The 22,884-nt window shown below is 43.2% G+C and overlaps 1 protein-coding gene across 3 annotated transcripts in view; it reads right to left on the reverse strand.

The window, feature by feature from the left end:
* The window catches only part of MBP (myelin basic protein), a 174,206-nt gene that overhangs the window by 114,705 nt on the left and 36,617 nt on the right, over window positions 1-22,884 (reverse strand). For all 3 annotated transcript variants that reach the window (XM_073331790.1, XM_073331792.1, XM_073331793.1), the window contains exon 2: window positions 21,867-21,942. In XM_073331790.1, the coding sequence (XP_073187891.1) occupies window positions 21,867-21,917 (51 nt within the window). In that variant the 5' untranslated portion in view covers window positions 21,918-21,942. The remainder of the gene's footprint in view (window positions 1-21,866; window positions 21,943-22,884) is intronic.

The raw sequence follows: 22,884 nt of genomic DNA on the forward strand, positions 1-22,884 counted from the left end.
TCATTAAGTCCCAGTAAGCACCATTCATTATCAAGTCACAGCTATATTACTTCTCAGTTGTTAAGAATGTTACTTAGTTCCACAAGAATTAAAAAACCAAAACAAAATTATTCACAGTATTATAATAGCAGCTAAGTGTTGTTATATAGATTTAGGTACACACACTAAATAAAGAGCATCTACCCATAAACTCTAGGCATCTCTGATATAATTTTAAAATTCAACAAAATTAATCCCCAAATATACCTGAAGTGCAGAAGTACAATTAAATATAATCCACCAACACACTAAACCACCTAAAAACTCATGCCACCCTCCATTCCAACATATTCCCTTCTCTCCTCCAAGTATTTTTAGGGTGGGGTTGGGATGGTGGGGAGTGGGGAATTAGCTCTGTATCTAGGGAATAGATTCCAAAGTTGTGGATACCCTCACAGCAAATGACCAGCCAGCAACAGCCCATTCTCATCTATACCAATAAGACTGCAGCTCATGCAGTTTGGCACACACAGAGAGAGAGAGAGAGAGAGAGCGCGCGCATCTCTCAAGTAGATCAGGAAATGTGGAAAGGATGGATTTTGTCTCCTGTCCACAGTACTGCTGCTGCTGCTCCAGCTGCTGCAGGAGAAGTCTTTCAGGTTCTTGGGGTTTGATTAGCCCTCATGAGCTGTTGCTTTTTTTTGCATAAGACTCTGGTTTTGCTTATGCACAACTCACAGTATACTCATTACACTAATTAAATGTGAAAAACCTATGTTAATGCAATGTCTGAGTTGCAATTTTACATGCAGAGACATCAGAGTTCAAAATTCTATTTCCCACAGCAACTGTAGCTTAGTAACCCTTGTGCATAAGCAGAATTTTGCATTACTGCAAACACATTATGGTGCTCATATTTATGCCAAATACTGTAGATGGGCCAGAATCAGAAAACCTGATGCAGGGAGGTAAGCATTATATTTGCACGACTGAGATTAAGTGTTCCCCCAATCAGAGAATTTACTATGAGAGAGAAAGAGGACAGGAGGTGTTTTGACTGTTATCCTGCCTCGGAGATCCCATCAAAAGAAAGTGGGTGGCTTTAACTCCTTCCAGGAGCAGGAACTACTGCAGGGACAACTGAACAAAGGCACACAACAATTTCCTTTCCAGTGCTGCCCCCAAGCAGTGGAACAAGGGAACTTGTAGTTGCTCTGTTCTACCACAACCTCTTCCCCTGGTGGATTTCTGCCAATGGGGCCCTCCAGCAGAACAAACCACAGGTTGAATTTGACACTACATTTATTTATATTTAGTTAGATTTATTTAAAATTCATCCATGGTCCAAATTTTAATAAAAATTGCATAAAAAACATGTCAGTTGTGGAATTGCTGATACATGCAGAGGATTCAGTTACAATTACCAAAGCTGTAATATTTAATACAGTGGCTATCAGCCTTTCCAGACTACTGTACCCTTTTCAGAAGTCTGATTTGTCTTGCGTACCCCAAGCTTCATCTCACTTAAAAACTACTTGCTTACAAAATCAGACATAAAAATACGGAAGTGTCACAACACACTATTACTGAAAAATTGCTTACTTTGTCATTTTTACCGTATAATTATAAAATAAATCAATTGGAATATAAATATTGTACTTACATTTCAGTGGATAGTATATAGAGCAGTATAAACGAGCCATTGTCTGTATGAAATTTTAGTTTGTACTGACTTTGCTAGTGCTTTTCATGTAGCCTGTTGTAAATCTAGCCAAACATTTAAATGAGTTGATGTACCCCCTGGAAGACCTCCACGTATCCTCAGGGGTACATGTACTCCTGGTTGAGAACCACTGATTTAATAGACCAAAAACTCTTAGGCTGCAATTGTACCGTCTTACTAGTAATGCTGTAATGAGTCAAAATTACCTAGGTCAGGTCACTAAGCCTGCTCTCATTGCACCTAGGCAGCACCTGATTCTTCCTTTCAAGTGAAAAAAAAATCAACTGTGAGCCATTTCAAAGGTTTTAAATTAGCTGCATTAGCCTCTGATCAAGAGAACTGCAAAACCTTATGGTTGCGGCTTTTCCCCAAGCAACAGGATCCTACCTGGTATCTAAGCAGCAAAACTGAGCAAGTAAGCCGGTACGCCCTGGTACAGCGTACCGGTAAGAGCCAGTGCGCCGTACCGGGACCGGCTTTCCCAGACGGCAATTTAAAGCCCTGGGGTAGTGGCAGCGGGGCTCTGGTGGGGATTTAAAGGGCCCCAGAGCTCCAGCCCCCGCTACCGCCCCAGGCCTTCAAATCCCCGCCTGAACCCTGCTGCCCAAGCCCTGGGGTAGCAGTGGCAGTCGGCAGTCACTAGGGCTCCTCAGTGATTTAAAGGGCCCGGGGCCCTGCTGCGGTAGCGGCAGCTGGAGCCCTGGGCCCTTTAAATCGCCCCCGAGTCCCGAATGATGTTCGCTTTTTTTTGCAACAGTGTTACATTGTTGACTCATATTTAACTTAAGGTCCACTATGACCCCTAGGATCTCTTTCCGCAGTACTCCTTCCTAGGCAGTCATTTCCCATTTTGTATGTGTGCAACTGATTGTTCCTTCCTAAATGGAGTACTTGCTTCTATCCTTCTTGAATTTTATCCTATTTACTTCAGACCATTTCTCCAGTTTGTCCAGATCATTTTGAATTGTAATCCTATCCTCCAAAGCACTTGCAACCCCTCCCAGTTTGGTATCGCTCTCTATGCCATTATCTAAATCATTAATGAAGATATCGAACAGAACCAGACCCAGAACTGATCCCTGTGGGACACCACTCATTATGCCCTTCCAGTATGACAGTGAACCACTGATGATTACTCTCTGGGAATGGTTTTCCAACCAGTTTTGCACCCACATTATAGTAGCTCCATCTAGGTTGCATTTCCCTATGACATATTGCTCCTCAAATAACATCAACCCTCCTAAACACATTAGATTTGCTGTGTTAGGGGTGCAGAGTTAATATAAAAAAATCCATTCTGTATCTGCATCTCATCTACTATGGAGCACCAAGCCCTTCCTTATCACGGTAAATCTATTTAACTAGATGTAAACATGCTTCCTCCACTCTCTCAGATGCCAGCCAAGAATCCCACAGTTGCTTCCCTCTCAACTACCAGCTCTCATAAAACTAAATAAATGACATTGAAGACACAGTGCTAATTAGTTATGTACTTAATTAAGAATCAGGGTTTTCTGACAGAACACCATTAGGCTAAATTCATTCCTAGTGTAAGTAGAGTAACTGTAAGGAAACATTTGGCCTAAGTGTCCAGTCGAACACCAGGATAGATGGTAAGACTCGCCAGGGGGCAAGGCTACTTCCAATCATAAAAACCATGGATCCCGGGGGAGGGCAGGGATCTGCAGAGAAAATGTGCCTGTGCATTAACTTTGGGGTACTCTGTCCTTCCACACACCCTCTCATTGGGCTCCCAGGCTGCATGGCTACAATAAGTTGGCCAAGGCATCTCCCAGCCAGCAGTTCCCCGGGATTCCCCTTTTAGTGGTGCTTTCAGCACAGTAACGGCTCCGTAAAAATGTCAGCGTAGCCTGAAATTGTAGACCCATCTCTCAGGATAACTGTGAAGGGGGCCAGAAGAGAAATAAAGGGGCAGCTGGGGGGGAAGTGGGGAGGGCAGGATATCATCCCAGCAGAGCTTCAAGTTCTACAAGACCAGGGCTCTGGAGCTTATGTGCTCAGCAGGCTAGACACCTATTGGAAGTTTTCATTTTCCTTAGAATCATAGAATCATAGAATATCAGGGTTGGAAGGGACCCCAGAAGGTCATCTAGTCCAACCCCCTGCTCAAAGCAGGACCAATTCCCAGTTAAATCATCCCAGCCAGGGCTTTGTCAAGCCTGACCTTAAAAACCTCTAAGGAAGGAGATTCTACCACCTCCCTAGGTAACGCATTCCAGTGTTTCACCACCCTCTTAGTGAAAAAGTTTTTCCTAATATCCAATTTAAACCTCCCCCACTGCAACTTGAGACCATTACTCCTCATTCTGTCATCTGCTACCATTGAGAACAGTCTAGAGCCATCCTCTTTGGAACCCCCTTTCAGGTAGTTGAAAGCAGCTATCAAATCCCCCCTCATTCTTCTCTTCTGCAGGCTAAACAATCCCAGCTCCCTCAGCCTCTCCTCATAACTCATGTGTTCCAGTCCCCTAATCATTTTTGTTGCCCTTCGCTGGACTCTCTCCAATTTATCCACATCCTTCTTGAAGTGTGGGGCCCAAAACTGGACACAGTACTCCAGATGAGGCCTCACCAATGTCGAATAGAGGGGAACGATCACGTCCCTCGATCTGCTCGCTATGCCCCTACTTATACATCCCAAAATGCCATTGGCCTTCTTCGCAACAAGGGCACACTGCTGACTCATATCCAGCTTCTCGTCCACTGTCACCCCTAGGTCCTTTTCTGCAGAACTGCTGCCTAGCCATTCGGTCCCTAGTCTGTAGCTGTGCATTGGGTTCTTCCGTCCTAAGTGCAGGACCCTGCACTTATCCTTATTGAACCTCATCAGATTCCTTTTGGCCCAATCTTCCAATTGGTCTAGGTCCTTCTGTATCCTATCCCTCCCCTCCAGCGTATCTACCACTCCTCCCAGTTTAGTATCATCCGCAAATTTGCTGAGAGTGCAATCCACACCATCCTCCAGATCATTTATGAAGATATTGAATAAAACCGGCCCCAGGACCGACCCTTGGGGCACTCCACTTGATACCGGCTGCCAACTAGACATGGAGCCATTGATCACTACCCGTTGAGCCCGACAATTTAGCCAGCTTTCTACCCACCTTATAGTGCATTCATCCAGCCCATACTTCCTTAACTTGCTGACAAGAATACTATGGGAGACCGTGTCAAAAGCTTTGCTAAAGTCAAGAAACAATACATCCACTGCTTTCCCTTCATCCACAGAACCAGTAATCTCATTATAAAAGGCGATTAGATTAGTCAGGCATGACCTTCCCTTGGTGAATCCATGCTGGCTGTTCCTGATCACTTTCCTCTCATGCAAGTGCTTCAGGATTGATTCTTTGAGGACCTGCTCCATGATTTTTCCAGGGACTGAGGTGAGGCTGACTGGCCTGTAGTTCCCAGGATCTTCCTTCTTCCCTTTTTTAAAGATTGGCACTACATTAGCCTTTTTCCAGTCATCCGGGACTTCCCCGGTTCGCCACGAGTTTTCAAAGATAATGGCCAGTGGCTCTGCAATCACAGCCGCCAATTCCTTCAGCACTCTCGGATGCAACTCGTCCGGCCCCATGGACTTGTGCACGTCCAGCTTTTCTAAATAGTCCCTAACCGCCTCTATCTCCACAGAGGGCTGGCCATCTCTTCCGCATTTTGTGATGCCCAGCGCAGCAGTCTGGGAGCTGACCTTGTTAGTGAAAACAGAGGCAAAAAAAGCATTGAGTACATTAGCTTTTTCCACATCCTCTGTCACTAGGTTGCCTCCCTCATTCAGTAAGGGGCCCACACATTCCTTGGCTTTCTTCTTGTTGCCAACATACCTGAAGAAACCCTTCTTGTTACTCTTGACATCTCTGGCTAGCTGCAGCTCCAGGTGCGATTTGGCCCTCCTGATAACATTCCTACATGCCCGAGCAATATTTTTATACTCTTCCCTGGTCATATGTCCAACCTTCCACTTCTTGTAAGCTTCTTTTTTATGTTTAAGATCCGCTAGGATTTCACCATTAAGCCAAGTTGGTCGCCTGCCATATTTACTATTCTTTCGACTCATCGGGATGGTTTGTCCCTGTAACCTCAACAGGGATTCCTTGAAATACAGCCAGCTCTCCTGGACTCCTTTCCCCTTCAAGTTAGTCCCCCAGGGGATCCTGGCCATCCGTTCCCTGAGGGAGTCGAAGTCTGCTTTCCTGAAGTCCAGGGTCCGTATCCTGCTGCTTACCTTTGTTCCCTGCGTCAGGATCCTGAACTCAACCAACTCATGGTCACTGCCTCCCAGATTCCCATCCACTTTTGCTTCCCCCACTAATTCTACCCGGTTTGTGAGCAGCAGGTCAAGAAAAGCACCCCCCCTAGTTGGCTCCTCTAGCACTTGCGCCAGGAAATTGTCCCCTACGCTTTCCAAAAACTTCCTGGATTGTCTATGCACCGCTGTATTGCTCTCCCAGCAGATATCAGGAAAATTAAAGTCACCCATGAGAATCAGGGCATGCGATCTAGTAGCTTCCGTGAGCTGCCGGAAGAAAGCCTCATCCACCTCATCCCCCTGGTCCGGTGGTCTATAGCAGACTCCCACCACTACATCACTCTTGTTGCACACACTTCTAAACTTAATCCAGAGACACTCAGGTTTTTCTGCAGTTTCGTACCGGAGCTCTGAGCAGTCATACTGCTCCCTTACATACAGTGCTACTCCCCCACCTTTTCTGCCCTGCCTGTCCTTCCTGAACAGTTTATAACCATCCATGACAGTACTCCAGTCATATGAGTTATCCCACCAAGTCTCTGTTATTCCGATCACGTCATAGTTCCTTGACATCACCAGGACCTCCAGTTCTCCCTGCTTGTTTCCAAGGCTTTGTGCATTTGTATATAAGCACTTGAGATAACCTGTTGATCGCCCCTCATTGCCAGTATGAGGCAGGAGCCCTCCTTCCTTGGGGCCTTCAGGAATGGGGTTTCCCTTCTGCACACCTCCTAAGGTGTATAGCTATAGAGATGATCTCCTGAAGACCTTAATGGATTAAAAGATTGTCTAGCAGTAGCTTCTACTTCAAGCATCTAAAGCAGTGCATGTTTCTGAACTGAAATGAAAAACGTAGAGCTGTGAATCACAACAATTCCTATGTCTATTACAGGTGGAAAAACAAAAACAAAAACAAAAAACTGCGAAAGACTATTGGTCTTCAACCAGTGGTCAAAGAACACACATAAATATAAAAAAGCGTTAACCTTCTCAGTGACAGCACAAGAGCCTTGCTCTTAACTGTGAAACGCATTCCTGTGCAGAGGGCCAGCATAAAGGCATTTGTAACATTTAAACTTTCAAAATTCAGCATACGGGAAGATAGGCCTTGTGCTGGTCCTCTACAGAGGGGTGAGTTTCACCCAAAATTCAGATCTTACAAGTGTTTATCATCAAAAGTTGGTTAATATCCACCATGCAAATCAGACATTTAACTTCCGCTTTTATAATAAATGGAAACACACTGTTTCCATTTATTATAAACTTTAGCTTTCTATGGTTTTATTTTGGAAAGTTAATTTGTAATAATATCTGAAGCTGTATTTATAGTGCATGTATTTTCCTTTTGCAATTCTAAGGCTTGGCTACACTTCTGTTGTGAATTTCAACAACAGGGAAGATCAGTTAGCAATGCACAGGTAAGTCTGTGTTTCAGAGATATCTAGGGATCGTTTTGCAAAGCACGTAGCTAATCAACTGTTTTTATTTGAAACTTCCTTTGAAGCACCTGATGAAGAACATTCTGGGGCACATCTGAACCGCTGATGAGCCAGCTGCTGCAGCTCAGCAGGAAACAACAAAGTCAATAATCTGGAGCCAAAGGAGTAAGATGGTAGCAGCTGGCACCTTCAAGAGTTCCATGACTCTTTGCATGCAGTCAGTTAATGGCTACTATTGGTTGGATAATGGATCAACTTTTTTTTTTTTTTATTTCTCTTGATCAGCTAGCTACATACTGCCAGCCTGTGTTAGAGCACATGCCTCTGACTTGGCTGATTAGATTGGGGCTAACTCACCAAGATTGTGATATACGTAAGTGAAAGATCCTAAACCTGAACCAACAGACCATAAATTCAATAAACGAGTGGATACGGATATGAAAGGCCCAGGAGAAATAAGAATTTACAGAGTGCAAGAGGGTGCACCACACAGGTATCTGTGAGATATGAGGCAAGAGAAATATCAAACTGTTGTGATGACATGAAACCTAAATGTTGTTAGATTGTCTGGGGAGATCCCAAGATTCTCTAGATCTTCATATCTCACACTATTAATAAAGGAGTATTTTAATAGCTTGGGCTTGCAACAGGATGAGATATATAGAAAGTTTTGGCAACTGGGATAGCCTGCTTAAGGTTCATGCCCCTGTGAAAGGTGGGAGGAGGTTGGTTTGGGTAGTACATTGTCACTGAAGTGGGTACACATCAAAGAGAAATACCCTCCTTAGAGATGCAACTTTCCCTCTCATTTCCCCTGCAGTGGTTCCAGCCTCTCTCTTAACCATGACAACAAGCTCAGCTATACAAACTACCCATCAACAAGTTGCCTCCACATTGTTCTGACTTATGAGGCACCATCCAAGATACCCCATAAGCCAAAATGTGATGTTGCATTTTAAATGCCACAGGAAGACAACCACAAAGAGGAAGATGAGGCATTTGGGCTCAGCCCACAGGCAGCTGGTTTTTAATCAGGAAATGGGTGTACAGTCACAAGTTGATACGGGTTATGGTGAGAAGAGCTAGCAGACAGGGAAAGGAAGGAAGAGTGGGAGAGAAGAAGTGGGAGAGGGTGACAGACATCTAGTAGGTCAATTATGACAAACGCAAGAGATCACAACTTTCATTATAACTAGCTGGGACAGTCCCTTTAATCTGTGACATTTCTGGTAAATCAGGATATCTGCTCATATAAAAGATTATCACCATGAGTGATCTGTAGATTTTAGGACCTGCTCAACACTGAGCCCAGTTTTGCAACCCGTGCTCACATTGGGTAGTAGTGTGAATAATCCCAATTAACTGAGCAAGGCTACAGAATCAGGCCTATTTAAATAAGGACAGCTAAAGGTCCTATCTTGTTCCCCTAGAAGTCAATAGCAAAATCCTCGCTGACGTAAATGGGAGGAAAATCAAGCCCTAGACATCAGTTCCAAGGTTAAAAGTAAATGTCCTTTGAATTTTATTAAGCAGTTTGTGTCATTCGTATTTCACTTCTCTAATATGAAGAGAATGGTTTTGTACCAGCAGCTCTTGTGAAATCCCTACTAGCTCACAGTGGTTTTTAGATCACACGCACACAACTGGATTCTGAATTCCTGGTGGAGTAAATTGTGGATAACTCCATTAAAGTTAGTTAAGTTTACACTGGTAACTTTAAGTTAATAAACTTCAGTAATCAGGCTCATAGGAGTACATTTTGTCATTTAAATCATCTGTTTTTATTTCTGCAGAAAATGTTTCTACAGTAGTACTACAGTAGTAGTTATAGTAGTCCTGCAGAAAAAAAGTCAAGATACAGGACCATAATTATGGTCAGAAAAAGTTACTGTTAAAGTGACAGGAGTTGCAGGGGGGCTCTACATTTATTCTCAAATTACTTCACATAAGTGATTATTGAATCAGTAAGGCAACTCTTAAGATGCAATGCTCCTTGAATAAATTTATTTCACTGTTATAAACTATTTAAGAAACATAGTAACTGGTAAACACAGTGGTCCGTGGACACGACAGGTATGTCTACTCTGCAGCCAGGACATGTGATTCTCAGTACAAGACAGTTTTGCGCTAGCTCTCCTCGAGCTAGCACTCCAAAACTAAGTGTGGACTTTGCGGCAGTGACAGCAAGTCAAGCTAGCCACCTGAATTCGGACAGGCTTGGACTCAGGCAGTTAGCCCAAGCCACTGCCCTCATGGCAACATCCACACTGCTAGATTTAGCTCACTAGCTGGAGCAGAGCTAGCACAAGTCTGTCTACCCGCATTGGGAATCACACCTTGTTGCTACAGCGCAGACATACCCTTAGGTTTTATTTTATGAAAGGTCTCTAGCCTGTGTTATGCAGGAGGTTAGAGTAAAAGTGATCACAGTGGTCCTTCTGGCCTTAGGACAGGGGTGGGCAAACTACAGTCTGAGGGCTGGATCCAGCCTGCCAGCCATTTTAATCTGGCCCTCGAGCTCCTGCCGGGGAGCGGGGTCTGGGGCTTGCCCCAGACCAGCACTCCAGCCAGGGAGCAAGGTCGGGGGCAGCTCTACACAGCTCCCAGAAGCAGCAGCATGGCCCCACTCTGGCACTCCAGCTGGGGATCAGGGCCGCTTTATGCGGCTCTCAGAAGCAGCGTGGCCCCCCTCTGGCTCCTACACATAGAGGCAGCCAGGGGGCTACACTCACACCCACCCCAAGCTCTGCCCCTGCAGCTCCCATTGGCCAGGAACTGCAGCCAATGGGAGCTGCAGGGGCGGTGCCTGTGGACAGGCAGCATGCCCCTTCTCTGGCTCTGCACGCTGCCAGCTTCTGGGAGCCACCTGAGGTAACGGCCGCCTGAAGCGTGCACCCCTGAACCTCTCCCTAGCCCCACCCTCCTGCCCCCCCAAATCTCTCATCCCCAGCCCCACCCCAGAGCCCACACCCCCAGATGGAGCCCTCCCCTCCACACGCCCCAAACCGCTACCCCAGCACTGATCACCCTCCAAACCCCTCGACAAGCCCAGAACATCCTCCTGCACCCCAAACTCTTCATCCCCACCCAGAGCCCTCTCCTGCCGCACCCCACTCCCCCACCCCATCCCAGAGCCTCCTCCCACACCCAGAACTCCTCATTCTGGCCCCACCTCGGAGCCTGCACCCCCAACCAGAGCCCTCACCTCCCCGCCCCCCGAATCCCAACCCCAATTGTGTGAGCATTCATGGCCCACCCTACAATTTCTATTCCCAGATGTGGCCTCAGTCCAAAAAGTTTGCCCACCCTGCCTTAGACTCTGTAGGCACAATAGATTAGATACATATCTCAAAAAGGTGGGTAAATATTAACCTTATTTACACAGATAGGGAACAGGGAGGCACACAGAAGCTAAAGCCCAAATTTTTCAGACTGGCTGCTGATTCCAGATCTCTCAGTTTTTGGGCACCCAGCCTGACACACCCTGAGTTTGCTTTTCAGGCATTCTGAGCACCAAGAGCTCCCACTGGAGCGAGTGGTGCTGATTGCTTCTGAAATTATGATTCAAGACTTTCAAATGGGCACCCAAAAATGGAGGCACTCAAAAGCAGTGGCCACTTTTTGACTTAAATGACTTGCCTAATGTCACATACTGAGTCAGTGCCAGAACTGAGAGTAAATCTCAAGACTTCTGACTCCCAATCCTCTCCACTGGCCTACACTGAGATGTACTGAAGATAACCTATAATACTGTGCTTTAAAACACTCTGTCAATCTCCTTCTTCAAAAGCTTTTTCAATTAATACCAATTAAATTTGTTTCCATCATGTTACAGTAGAGGGAAGGGAAAACCCAGACATGCTGTTGAAAAATGTTTTGTGATATTTTACTTGTTATTAAACAGCTCAAAGTGGAAAAGACAAGCTCATAAATGGAGACATGGTTTTTAGAACTGAAACAAACATGTTTTCAGATCTGCAGTAGCAGATAAGATCAATCTATGAGTACACAAAGAATACGCTGTGGAATGCTCAAATAAATTTGTTAGTCTCTAACGTGCCACAAGTACTCCTTTTCTAATTACATAAAGAAACCCTTCTTTGTCCAACATTAAATATCAGTCTTTAAACTGTGAATATTTTTAGGAAAAAGTTACTGGTAAAGTGACAGTGCACGCAGGCATCTCTGTATTTATTCCCTTGCACTAATTTCCATGCCATATTTGCTGAATTTGCAAGTTAAAACATTTTTTCCCCTAGCTATGGTCATACTGTAAGCCCAGAAGTTATATGGTGCATAATGCAGAATCTGATTAAACATCATTTATGCTGGCTCAGCTCTCCTGATGGTAATATCTCAGAAATTCAAGCAGGTTTAGTGTAGAGGAGACAGATATAATATGGCCCAAATCCTCCTCCTCCCACCCCAGTATGAAAGGCTGAAGAAATAGTAAGTTCCACTGTAGGGGAGGAGGGTCAGGGCAAACTGCAGAGCTCCTGTACAGAGGGGATCTACACCCAGGTCAGCATGGGCTTCATCTACAGTAACAAAGAGAAGGGTTCTGGAGACAGAGACACCAGCCAACCTTCCACCCAGTGGAGGATGGCACTGGTCGTAGAACAGTTGTGCACCATGTTCTCCATGTTGTCGGATGAGGTGAATATTCTATCTCACTCTGGCCTCAAATAACCCCTGTGCAAAGCCTGCTTACTTGGGATTCACACTGAGAATTTGTAACATTTGTACTAGTTACATAAATAATTAGGTACTAGTTTAAGAAGGGAGTAATGAAGCCCTAGTTTTACAATTTTAAAAACTACATTCTAAAATCAACAACTATATATGGGAAAATTCCTGCTCATTATTGACTTAGGTCACTCTGTTTCACATAAGGCAGGGGCGGCCAACCTGTGGCTCTGGAGCCACATGCGGCTCTTCAGAAGTTAATATGCAGCTCCTTGTATAGACACCGACTCCGGGGCTGGAGCTTCAGGCGCCAACTTTCCAGTGTGCCGGAGGGTGCTCACTGCTCAACCCCTGGCTCTGCCACAGGCCCTGCCCCCACTCCACCCCCTCTCCTGAGCCTGCCGTGCCCTCGCTCCTCCCCGCTCCCAGATCCTCCTGCATGCTACAAAACAGCTGATCGGTAGGTGTGGGAAGTAATATGTCTCCTGACATATTACTGTGGCTCTTTGGCAATGTGCATTGGTAAATTCTGGCTCCTTCTCAGGCTCAGGGTGGCCACCCCTGACATAAGGTACTGCGATACATTCCAACATGTGATATAGCATACTGATCTGAGAACCACTAGAGCAGGGGTTCTCAAACTTGGTTTGCGGCTTGTTCAGGGTAAGCCCCTGGCGGGCCGTGAGACACTTTGTTTACCTGAGCATCCGCAGGTACGGCCATTCGCAGCTCCCAGTGGCTTGTGGTTCACCATTCCCAGCCAATGGGAGCTGCAGGAAGCAGCGCGGGAATAGCAAACTGCGGCCACTGGGAGCTGCGAGCGGCTGTACTTGCGGACACTCAGGTAAACAAAGCGTCTCGTGGCCCGCCAGGGGCTTACCCTGAACAAGCTGCGAACCAAGTTTGGGAATCCCTGCACTTGAGTGTTCCAGGTACAATGAAGTAATATGGGGAGGGACACAGATCCTTGCTTCTCACCCCCAGATCTCTGTTTTTTGCCACGCATACACCACTTCCTGCCTTGTCAAGGCTCACAAATATAAAAACTGTACATTTCATTCATTATTTGCTTTTATTATTTTCCGGTGTGAAGTTACCAGAAAATGTGGCTCTGTGTAAACCCCCAGTTCTTCCATATCCTTGCTCATTCAAGTGATAATGTCATTATACCCTTGTTTGAGAAGGCATTCATCTGACTCCAAAGGAGGGGCATTTCAAGGCTAAAAGGAACTAACAGAAAGCACTGTGCATTAGAGAGACATAATGCCACATGGGGAAGGTGCCTGACACACCAACACTTACAAGACGGAAGTGGGCACTTCCTTCTGCAGCTGGTCAGCTCTACAAACTGGGGAGGGGATGGGAGGACAAGGCAATGGCCCTGCACCCTCCACACAAGGAACCGCAAATACTGTAACTATGGCTGGTTTCTCCACTTACTTTTACAACCCTTCATACTCAGCTACATCAGGTCCTAAGTGTGACGAAGTGGGACTGTTCTTAATGTTTCCTCTGAATACTGTAGGGGTGCCTCAGTTTCCCCTATGCATTTCTTAAGTCTCTAGGTGGTGGGATAAGGGGGTGTAATTGTTGCAGAGCAAAGGGCCAGTGTACATAAATGGCCAACACTCTGTCTCCTGGCAACTGATGGCCTGGGCCTTTCCCCTCTACAAGGTGATAGCTAAAGGGTTGGAGAACAAAGGAATCAGGTGACCTCCTGGCCCGGGAAAGGGACAAAGCCCAGAGGAGGAGGGGGTGGAGGGTGAGTCAGTTGGGGCTGGCTGGGGACGTGGAGTGCAGACGTGGTTGTCTGGCTCACTGCCCCCCAAAATGGACCCGGCTGAGGGGTCCTGTTCTCTGTACCTACAAGCTCTGTTTTATACCCGTGTTCCTGTCATCTAATAAGCCTCTGTTTTACTAGCTTGCTAAGAGTCACATCTGACCGAGAAGTTGGGGTGCAGGACCCTCTGGCTTCCCCAGGACCCCGCCTGGGTGGACTCGCTGTGGGAAGTGCACGGAGGGGCGGAGGATGCTGAATGCTCCAAGGTCAGACCCAGGAAGGTGGAGGCTGTGTGAGCTTTTTGCCCTGAAGACCCACTGCTCACAGAGAGGAGACTTCACCAGAGTCCTGACTGGCTTCGTAGGGAGCAGTTCCAGTGCATCGCCCGGGGACTCCGTGACACTAAGTTATTAACAATCAGAGCTAGATAAAAAGCAGTATGAAGTCTTCACCACAAAATTCATTTAAAAATTTTACCCATTTTTTCACTGAAATTCAAAATCGATGAAAAATTGTCAATACATTCTAAAATGTGCAGTATCAGCCAAATCTATTCATAATAGTAATAATGAACAGTAGACACTTAAATCCTGACTTTCTACCAATATCTACTCTTCTCTCATATCAGGTTTCTTGCCCCCTAACTATTCTGAAAGTTGTTCTGTGTGGAACCAAATTGACTTCAATGGGGTCCACATGCACAGAGTTCATTGGAGGCTTGAGGCCTAAGACTGTATGTTCTTTGGGGAAGGGACCATATCTTTCACTTGTATATGTGAGCCACTTAGCATATTTATGGATACTTGACAAATAAATATATAATAATGATAATCCCTATCCAGTCCAGTGGTTGTAAAGTTTAATAAGCACTCAGGCCTCAGTTCAGCAAGGTACTGAAACACATGAATAGTCCTATTGACTTCAGAAGGGCTACTTGCACACTTTAAGTTAGGCATGTGCTTAAGTACCTTGCTGAACCAGGGCCTCGGAGTCAGATTTATCAAGAGAGTAGGCACATCACTGAGTTAACTGCACAAGCACCCACCTCAGTGCTGAGTCTGCTCAGGCTCTGGAAACAACTACTGCACAATGGACGTTTTCAGACGCTTCATGCTGGTACCTAGCATAGTCACTTCTACACTAATATGGTATCACCGTGTTAGTATGACAGTAGTTCCTGGTGTCCCCAGTCAAGACTGCTCTAGGCACTCCACCATGAATACATAATGGGACAGTTCGTGCCCTGATGAACTTACGATCTAATTAGATAGATAAAAAGTGGGAAGGGAAACAGAGGCACAAAGAAGTGAAAGGACTTGCTCAAAGTCACATACCAGCTCAATGGTAGAACCAGAAGAGAATCTCAGGTTTCCTGAGTCCCAATTCGCCACCCTAGCCACACTAACCCTAAGCTCCCAGATCACAGTGTATCTGGGAGCTAGCCTCTGAGCTCAGGTCCAAAGACTTGTGTAACAGGGATTGTGCTAGCGCACTAACAATAGCAATGAAACAGTGCTTTGACACTGCTTCTCAGGCAGGAACTAGGCTTCAGAGCCTGAGCTCCATTTTTCACAGCTATTTTTGGCTCCCCCAAGTCTGAGCTGGGAACCTTACTCCCAGACACAGTGTAGACATCCATCCATCCCTTCCCCCCAACTCACTCGATAAGCCTGGGACTTTGCTTCCACCCCAAGAAAAGCATTTTTCCTCCACTCCCAACTGACACTTCTTTTCAGAAAAACTTCTAAGCTGCGCATCCTGTGAGACACATTGGTGAAAAATACCCATTAAATCTCAAAACAGACAACTTCCTCTACCTTCCTCTTTTACATTTTTTAATCCATTCTCTCCTCCTCCTGACTTATTTTTCTGTTATCTCATGCTTTCAAAGAAAAAATACTCATTTAAATGAGGGACATTTTAAATCACTATCTTTTTTGTAATTTGAGAATACACCCCATTGCTGCACAGAAGAGTACAACAAAACCACAGGAAAAAACCACAGCCATGCTGAACGGGGAAGAGACAAATATTGTTATAAACTTTCTCAGTCACAAACTTTCTATTTGTATTCTGAGTTGAAGAGTCAAATCTGCACCCTGCTTGTTTTATGCATGGGAGTAGGACCATTGCTCTGTACCAGTACCCAAATCAGGAAGCCAAATATGTTCTTTATATGGACTGCTTTACCTTTAAAAATATATATATATAAAACATTTCCAAAACGTATTTAATCTCTTCAAATATATCTTGCACTAAATAAATAAAAAATAAATACATCCTTTTTATTGATTTTTACCACTAACACAAAAATGTTACTGTATTTAACAGTTAGAAATACAACTCAAAATTAAAATGCTGCTTCTGTTTTTCTGCTGGTTGGCACACTGTACTGCACACCAGGCGGAAACACCTGGTAAAACCACACAGCTGATCTGGGTCTTAGGCAACTCTGGAGAGCAAGAAATGAGGTAAAAAATTATAGTGTGTTAATTCTTTCATTTGTACATCTGCAATGCCTATGAAATGGCTTGTACAGCTATAACATTGATCCAGTCATTTCCAAAGGTTCTATCTCTCCCCCTCAACTGCAGAGCTCTCCATGGACTTCAATAGGAAGCAGGAATGCGCTCAACAAAGTACATGGCATAAAGCTCCTAAAAACTGGTTAAGATAAAAAGGGGAGGAAAAAAGGAGGCAATGGGAAATGAGTAGTGCTTCAGTAGTGGGAAGATCGATACTTAACTCAGTTAAAGAAGTTTAAACCTGAGTTTATTTCTCCTTTACACAGTGAAAATAGATAACTTTTAGCATTTCTTGGAAATGTTTACCATCTAATCAAGCTATCTAATTTAGTGAGCAAATGTTGTGGAACACAGTCTTTGAGCAGAGATACACAGATAAGGCAGTCACGGACAACATCATTTGTTTCATAATTTCACTGTACGCTTAAATCAGTGGTCTCCAAACTTTTTGGCACACGCACCCCCAAGGTGAAGAGCGGAGGACCTGCCGCAGACGCGCCGCCGGTGGGGAACACCAGCCGTGGACGTGCAGAGCTGCTGTCGCCGAATTAAAAAATGGCAGCACGCTGTCCGGCAGCGCTCCTGCTGCCGCGCACCCTCCTGGGATCATCTTGCGTGCACCCCATTTTGGAGACCACTGGTTTAGATAGTTAGAATGCAATTTAAGAAGTTACAAGGAACACATCATGGCCGACCCTTCACAGGGTGTAAATCCCACTCTTACATCCCTGCACAGCCTCTCCACCATCTGTGCTGCAAGTGTGTGCCTAAGTGCTTCTCTTGATTGGTGGAAAGTGGGCAGAAGGGAACAGAAAGAAAGATGCACCAGCCAACATGGTTGAGCCATGGGACAGAGGAAGAAATCTGCCACAGGTATGGGATAGTAGCAAATTACTACCCCTGGGGACACTTTCAGGGAACACTTTCCCTGTGGTTCTCCTAGAGCAGTGCTGCTATATAACCCTTGCACAGGGTTAAAATATTTAAGTATAATCTAGCCATTAATGATTTTTCCGATAAACTGCAGTATTTCATAAATCACTGCAAACAGTTCTCAAAAGAACATAGGATGATGTCTTGCTCTCTGGTACAACCTGACATTTTATAAAATTTCATTTTAAAACCATGACTTAGAGGTCTGGTAAAACATTAAACTGTTGGCTGAGTACTTTTTTTTTTTTTTAAACTGTTACATCTGTTTTAAATTTCTGCCTGTGAAAAATTAATGTACTGGAACAAACAAATTTCCCCCAAACTCTTAGGCAAAGCTAGAGGCTTGAAGCATCACCTGATTTATTTTGTCAAAGTTTCAAGGCTGCCGTACTTTACCACCTATTTATTCAGCCAGTCTATCAAGAATATGAGAATGGCCAGGTGATGCGATATCTCCATTTGTCGTTCAGCTATCAGTCATGAGGGAACTGACATTAAGATAGAACTTTGCTTAATTTGCTAACAAGGGACATTCACTTTGAGGAGATGATGTGCTTAGTCTCTGGGGAAGCCAAAAGGAGTCATCAGTGGGAAGTTCAGCCAATGTTGCATTAAGGGTGGTTACTTAGCAGTTATTGAGCAGGAGTTTGTTGTGGTTTTCAGCTGTATTAATGGCATCAATTTAAGGTGAACTATAATAACGGCTCAGAATTAAGACTGGTAAAAATTCAATAATCCAGAGCAGTCTCCACTTCATCAGCACCTCGTTATTTTTCAGAGTTTTAGGTAAAATTCAGGCCAGTGAAGGAAAACCCATTCTCCGACTCTTTAAGACTCCCCAATGATGAATATATTTACACAGAGATAGGCCAAGGTTTTTCAAAACTGGGTACCTAAATTTTTATTTTGTTGCAGAAATAAATGACAGGATTTTGAAAAGCAGCACGCACCCAGCAGCTCCCACTGAAGTAAAAAGAATTAGAGATTGAATGATTTACAGTCATCTTATAAAAACTGTATAAGTGCAGGTGTCGGATAAGAGAACAACAAGAGAGATGAGGCAGAATAAGTTACTGATTAGAGTAAATATACCTATTGTTTAATTATAAAGTTTTATCCCACTTATACCGGATGTTTTCATATGCAGCTGGTAAGTCATATATAGGCTTGGAAGGATTAGATTTTTATTGGTAAATGTTGATTTCACTGTACGCATAAACTGACGAAAAATATTTCCATTGATAAAAATCAAAATTTACAGACATGAAAAGAAAAAAGCTGCTTGACAAAATGCAGTGATTTAGACTTTTAAATTAGGCTTGTTATAAATAGACTAGTGAATGAATAGTAAAAACAGCTATGATTTGTTGATTTAAGAATATTTACTTAGTCTATTTTGACATATGATGTTGACAGTGTGTGTTTTAACAGTTTATAAAGCTGGAGATTCAAGAACTTAAATGTCTATTGAGAATGTCTGAACCCCATTCTAAATGTTCACACTTGCGGGGAAAGTAAAGACAAAAGTCTAATAAAAAAAATGCTTAAAAATAAACATTGATGTTATCCACCGAAATTATTTGAAAAAATATGGAATTTTGCCAAGCCTACTCATACAGTTCCTCTTATTATTTATGGATTGCACCTTTTAGCATGGTGCACTTATAAGACAAAATTAACTGCAACATTTTGAAGTTAAGATCAAAGTATGGGAAATTGTCTCCTGAGAATCTGCTTAAGTGAAAGTCTTCTGGTCTGACCATAGTAGCTTGATGCAATCATCATCTTATGGCTCTATCCCCCTAGTTTCAGTCATTAGAAAATATCCAGATTCATTGAAAGTAAACAAAAGTTAGATACCTGCTCGAAATCTTAGTGACTGCAGTCAATAAATGTATTACAAGAATGCGAGTAGCCACCCCAGAGTTAAGGTTTAAACATGGTTTCTCTTTAAACCCTCCCTTAAAAAAAAAAAAAAAAAAATCGATATACACTGTGAAATCACCTTGAAAAAAATCAAAATGTCAGTTCAGAACCTAGAGTAGAGTGTGTGATGCAAATCTGAATTCATTTGCTGAAGGGGGTTCAGATAGTGAGATACAGTTTCTTGTTGTATCATTCTTTTGGGCATGGGATATAATTAGCCTAAAGCCGCAAGAAATTAATTTTTGGAAAACCGTTAATGCATTTTTAGATTTTTTTAAAAATTGCAATTGTGCAGCTGCAAGGCAGGAGAAACAGCTCAGTAACTCTAGGTTTATCTCTGTCAACCAATAGCGATTGCTCTGCACTTCACACTGTGGGACTGTAGGAAAGCAAGATTAGATTTAGAACAGTGGTACGCAAAGAAAAAAAAACAGATTTTTTTTGCTAATGAGGGGTATAATACTGTGATGTTTTCAGTTCCTATTGCTGCAGAGCACAGTTACAACAATCTGGCTGCACTGCGTGCATAGCAGTACCTTAACCATGCATTTCCTGTTTTTTTGTAAATCTCTGGCGTGTCTTTTCATGTAATGCAAACACTGTTTTCAGAGATGCATGGAGATATCTTAACTGAACATTTCTAGTTTTCTAAGATTTGAATATGGGTTTTGAAATCCCACATACCAAAAGGGTATCTGGGTATGGCAGGGAGAGCTCACTGCTGAACAGCAACAACTTTAACTCCACCTAAACAAAAGGGGTTTTTTGCAAGTAAATTTCAACACTCTGATTGTAACTGCAAATAGGAAGGAAAGGTGGGCCATAAATAAAGAGTTATAAGAAATACAACATTCTAACAGAGTAGCAGCCATGTTAGTCTGTATTCACAAAAAGAAAAGGAGTACTAGTGGCACCTTAGAGACTAACCAATTTATTTGAGCATAAGCTTTTGAGAGCTACAGCTCACTTCATTCACCTTATGTCTCCTTTCCTTATCAGCACTCTCCACATATCTGCTTTTTTTTTTTAAAAAAAACTCAGTGTGCAATGTGCCTACATGAGTGGACTTCACCTAGCTAAATTAAGACAACATAATTTCTTAAAGGGTAAAATAAACAGTAATCCGTATTAACCTGATGCATGAACTACACCGGCGTCAAACATCTTGTTACTATTTGTATTAGAGTTGAACCTAAGGGCTACAGTCCCATTGTGCTAGGCACGGCATAAACACAACTATGGCTACATGTAAAGAAAGCAGCACAATCCCCTCTTGATGGTACTATTTTTCTGCTATTTTCTCCCTCTTCCTTCCAGCATGTTTACTTATTTTCTAACCACTTAGCCCTGCCTTCTAAAAGGACACATTGAAGGTCTGACCACCTCTTTACTACTTTCAGAGTAACAGCCGTGTTAGTCTGTATTCGCAAAAAGAAAAGGAGTACTTGTGGCACCTTAGAGACTAACCAATTTATTTGAGCATGAGCTTTCGTGAGCTACAGCTCACTTCATCGGATGCATACCGTGGAAACTGCAGCAGACTTTATATACACATATTCTCTGTCTGTATATAAAGTCTGCTGCAGTTTCCACGGTATGCATCCGATGAAGTGAGCTGTAGCTCACGAAAGCTCATGCTCAAATAAATTGGTTAGTCTCTAAGGTGCCACAAGTACTCCTTTTCTCTTTACTACTACCACTCTTATTTCTGGGGGCATATTGGTCATTTGTGCTATAACAATGTGAAATACCAGTATTCCTCCAGATGAAGCTGTACAGCTCACCTGTTCAATAGGTATGGTCATTTTCTGGAGAAAGTTTGTGCACTGGAGCCTTTCTGGTGTAAAAATGAGTAATAGCTACTAACAAGAAGGAAACAACACTAATTTTTCTCCTAGATAAAAATCATTTCTGTGCATTCCCTTTTATCTCAGTCAAATTTAGAACAACAACAACAAAAAAGCACCATGAGAAAGCAAAAAGCTTTTGACTATCCCTTTCTGGAAAATAATCAGTATCAACAAACTGTAGAGCTTCTTAATTTTTGTGTGGCCAACACTCCCGATTTTATTGGGTCACAGTATTAGGTGTTTTTCTTGAAGTCCTAGCGATATGATTAGGTCAGAATCTCAGCTTTCATTACAATCTTTCATTTCTAATATACTCTTATTTACTATCAGTCTTTTATATAGTTCCCGCATTAAAGGTAAGTTAGTTAAATCTAGTGACTTTGACAAAATGCTAGGTTAACAAGTAACATTTTACTCAGCACGTTGCTACTTAAATATGTGCTGCATTTCTATTCTTTCAGGTCTCATAGTGTCCATTCCCCACCATGACTAGCTGGCTTCAGATCCAATGTGCATCCCAAGCATGCAGAACGCTAAGATATCACATCTATCATGAAATTCACCAAACCAGAACCCCATTTTTCACAATATTGCATGGGGGCTTTTTTCCACTTTTAAGAAATTATATATATATAGTGATGATTTATAATAAAATAATAGTAGTAACAATAAGCTTAGCAATTGTATTGGCATTTCATCACATACACTTTTCTTGATATTATAGTCTTCCTCTTGTAGTATTTTTTTCTTCTTACCTTAATAGCCTTCTCAGCGCTCTGATCTCGTTTTCCTACATGGTTCCCCATGGCAAGCCACTCAGCTCTTCAGAAACTAAAATAAAAATAGAAGAAAAACATTTTTGAAAAACTAAACATGGATTTCAAAAGAAATTTTGGAACCTTTCTTCTCACACCTACCAAATGGCCTTTCTTGTGCTACAGTTATTAGTGACACAGTATTTCTACAGTTCCAGGCCAGGATTTTCAAAGCCACCTACATGAGTTAGATACCAAACTTCCATTATCTTTCAATGGTGTGGCCACACTAGGGACGGGGGGGGGGGAGGGGAGGTGTTTTCATAGCTAACACAGGGTCACTACCGTGGTTAAATCCTAGTCAAGATAAGGCAGTTATAGTTTTAACATGTTAGCAGGTCAAGATAAATCCTGAAGATCTCACTTCCCTATACATCAACCTGCTATCACATGTGAAAACTATAACTGCCTTGCTTCAGTAGGATTTTAAGTCTTGTTAATTGCCATGTGTTAGCTAACATGAGGTTAAGAACACTCCTAATAAAGACAAGACCTGAGCTGAGTAGCCTTATCTCTGAGATTACTGAGTGATTTGGAATGGGGTTAAATGTTTTGAATGTCTTGAGTCTCTCAATGCTGAACTACTCATTAGAACTATTTTTGCTCAGGATTTCCATTTTTAGTGGAAAAGAAGAATCGCTGGAGAGGATAAAGATGCAAAAAAGGGTAGCTGCTTTCAAGCCTTTCATTTCTGAAAGCATCTGAACCTTTGCAAAGATCTGAAGATTCTCAGGTCCTTTTGGACATCATAGACCTGACTCTTTCCGCCGAACAGAACCCAAGCTCCTTCCCTTGTGTTGATCTGTTGGGCATACTTGAGATTGCTGGTACAGTCCCCAAAATGAACCCTCAGTAAATCTTCCCAGCTAAAGTTTAAGGACCAGATTGTCAAGAGCTCCAGCTCTCATTTAGGCTCCTAAATGAAGTGCCAGATTTTCAAAAGTGTTCAGCACACAGC

This window comes from Lepidochelys kempii, chromosome 2 (genome assembly GCF_965140265.1).
Source record: "Lepidochelys kempii isolate rLepKem1 chromosome 2, rLepKem1.hap2, whole genome shotgun sequence".
Lineage (NCBI taxonomy): Eukaryota > Metazoa > Chordata > Testudines > Cheloniidae > Lepidochelys > Lepidochelys kempii.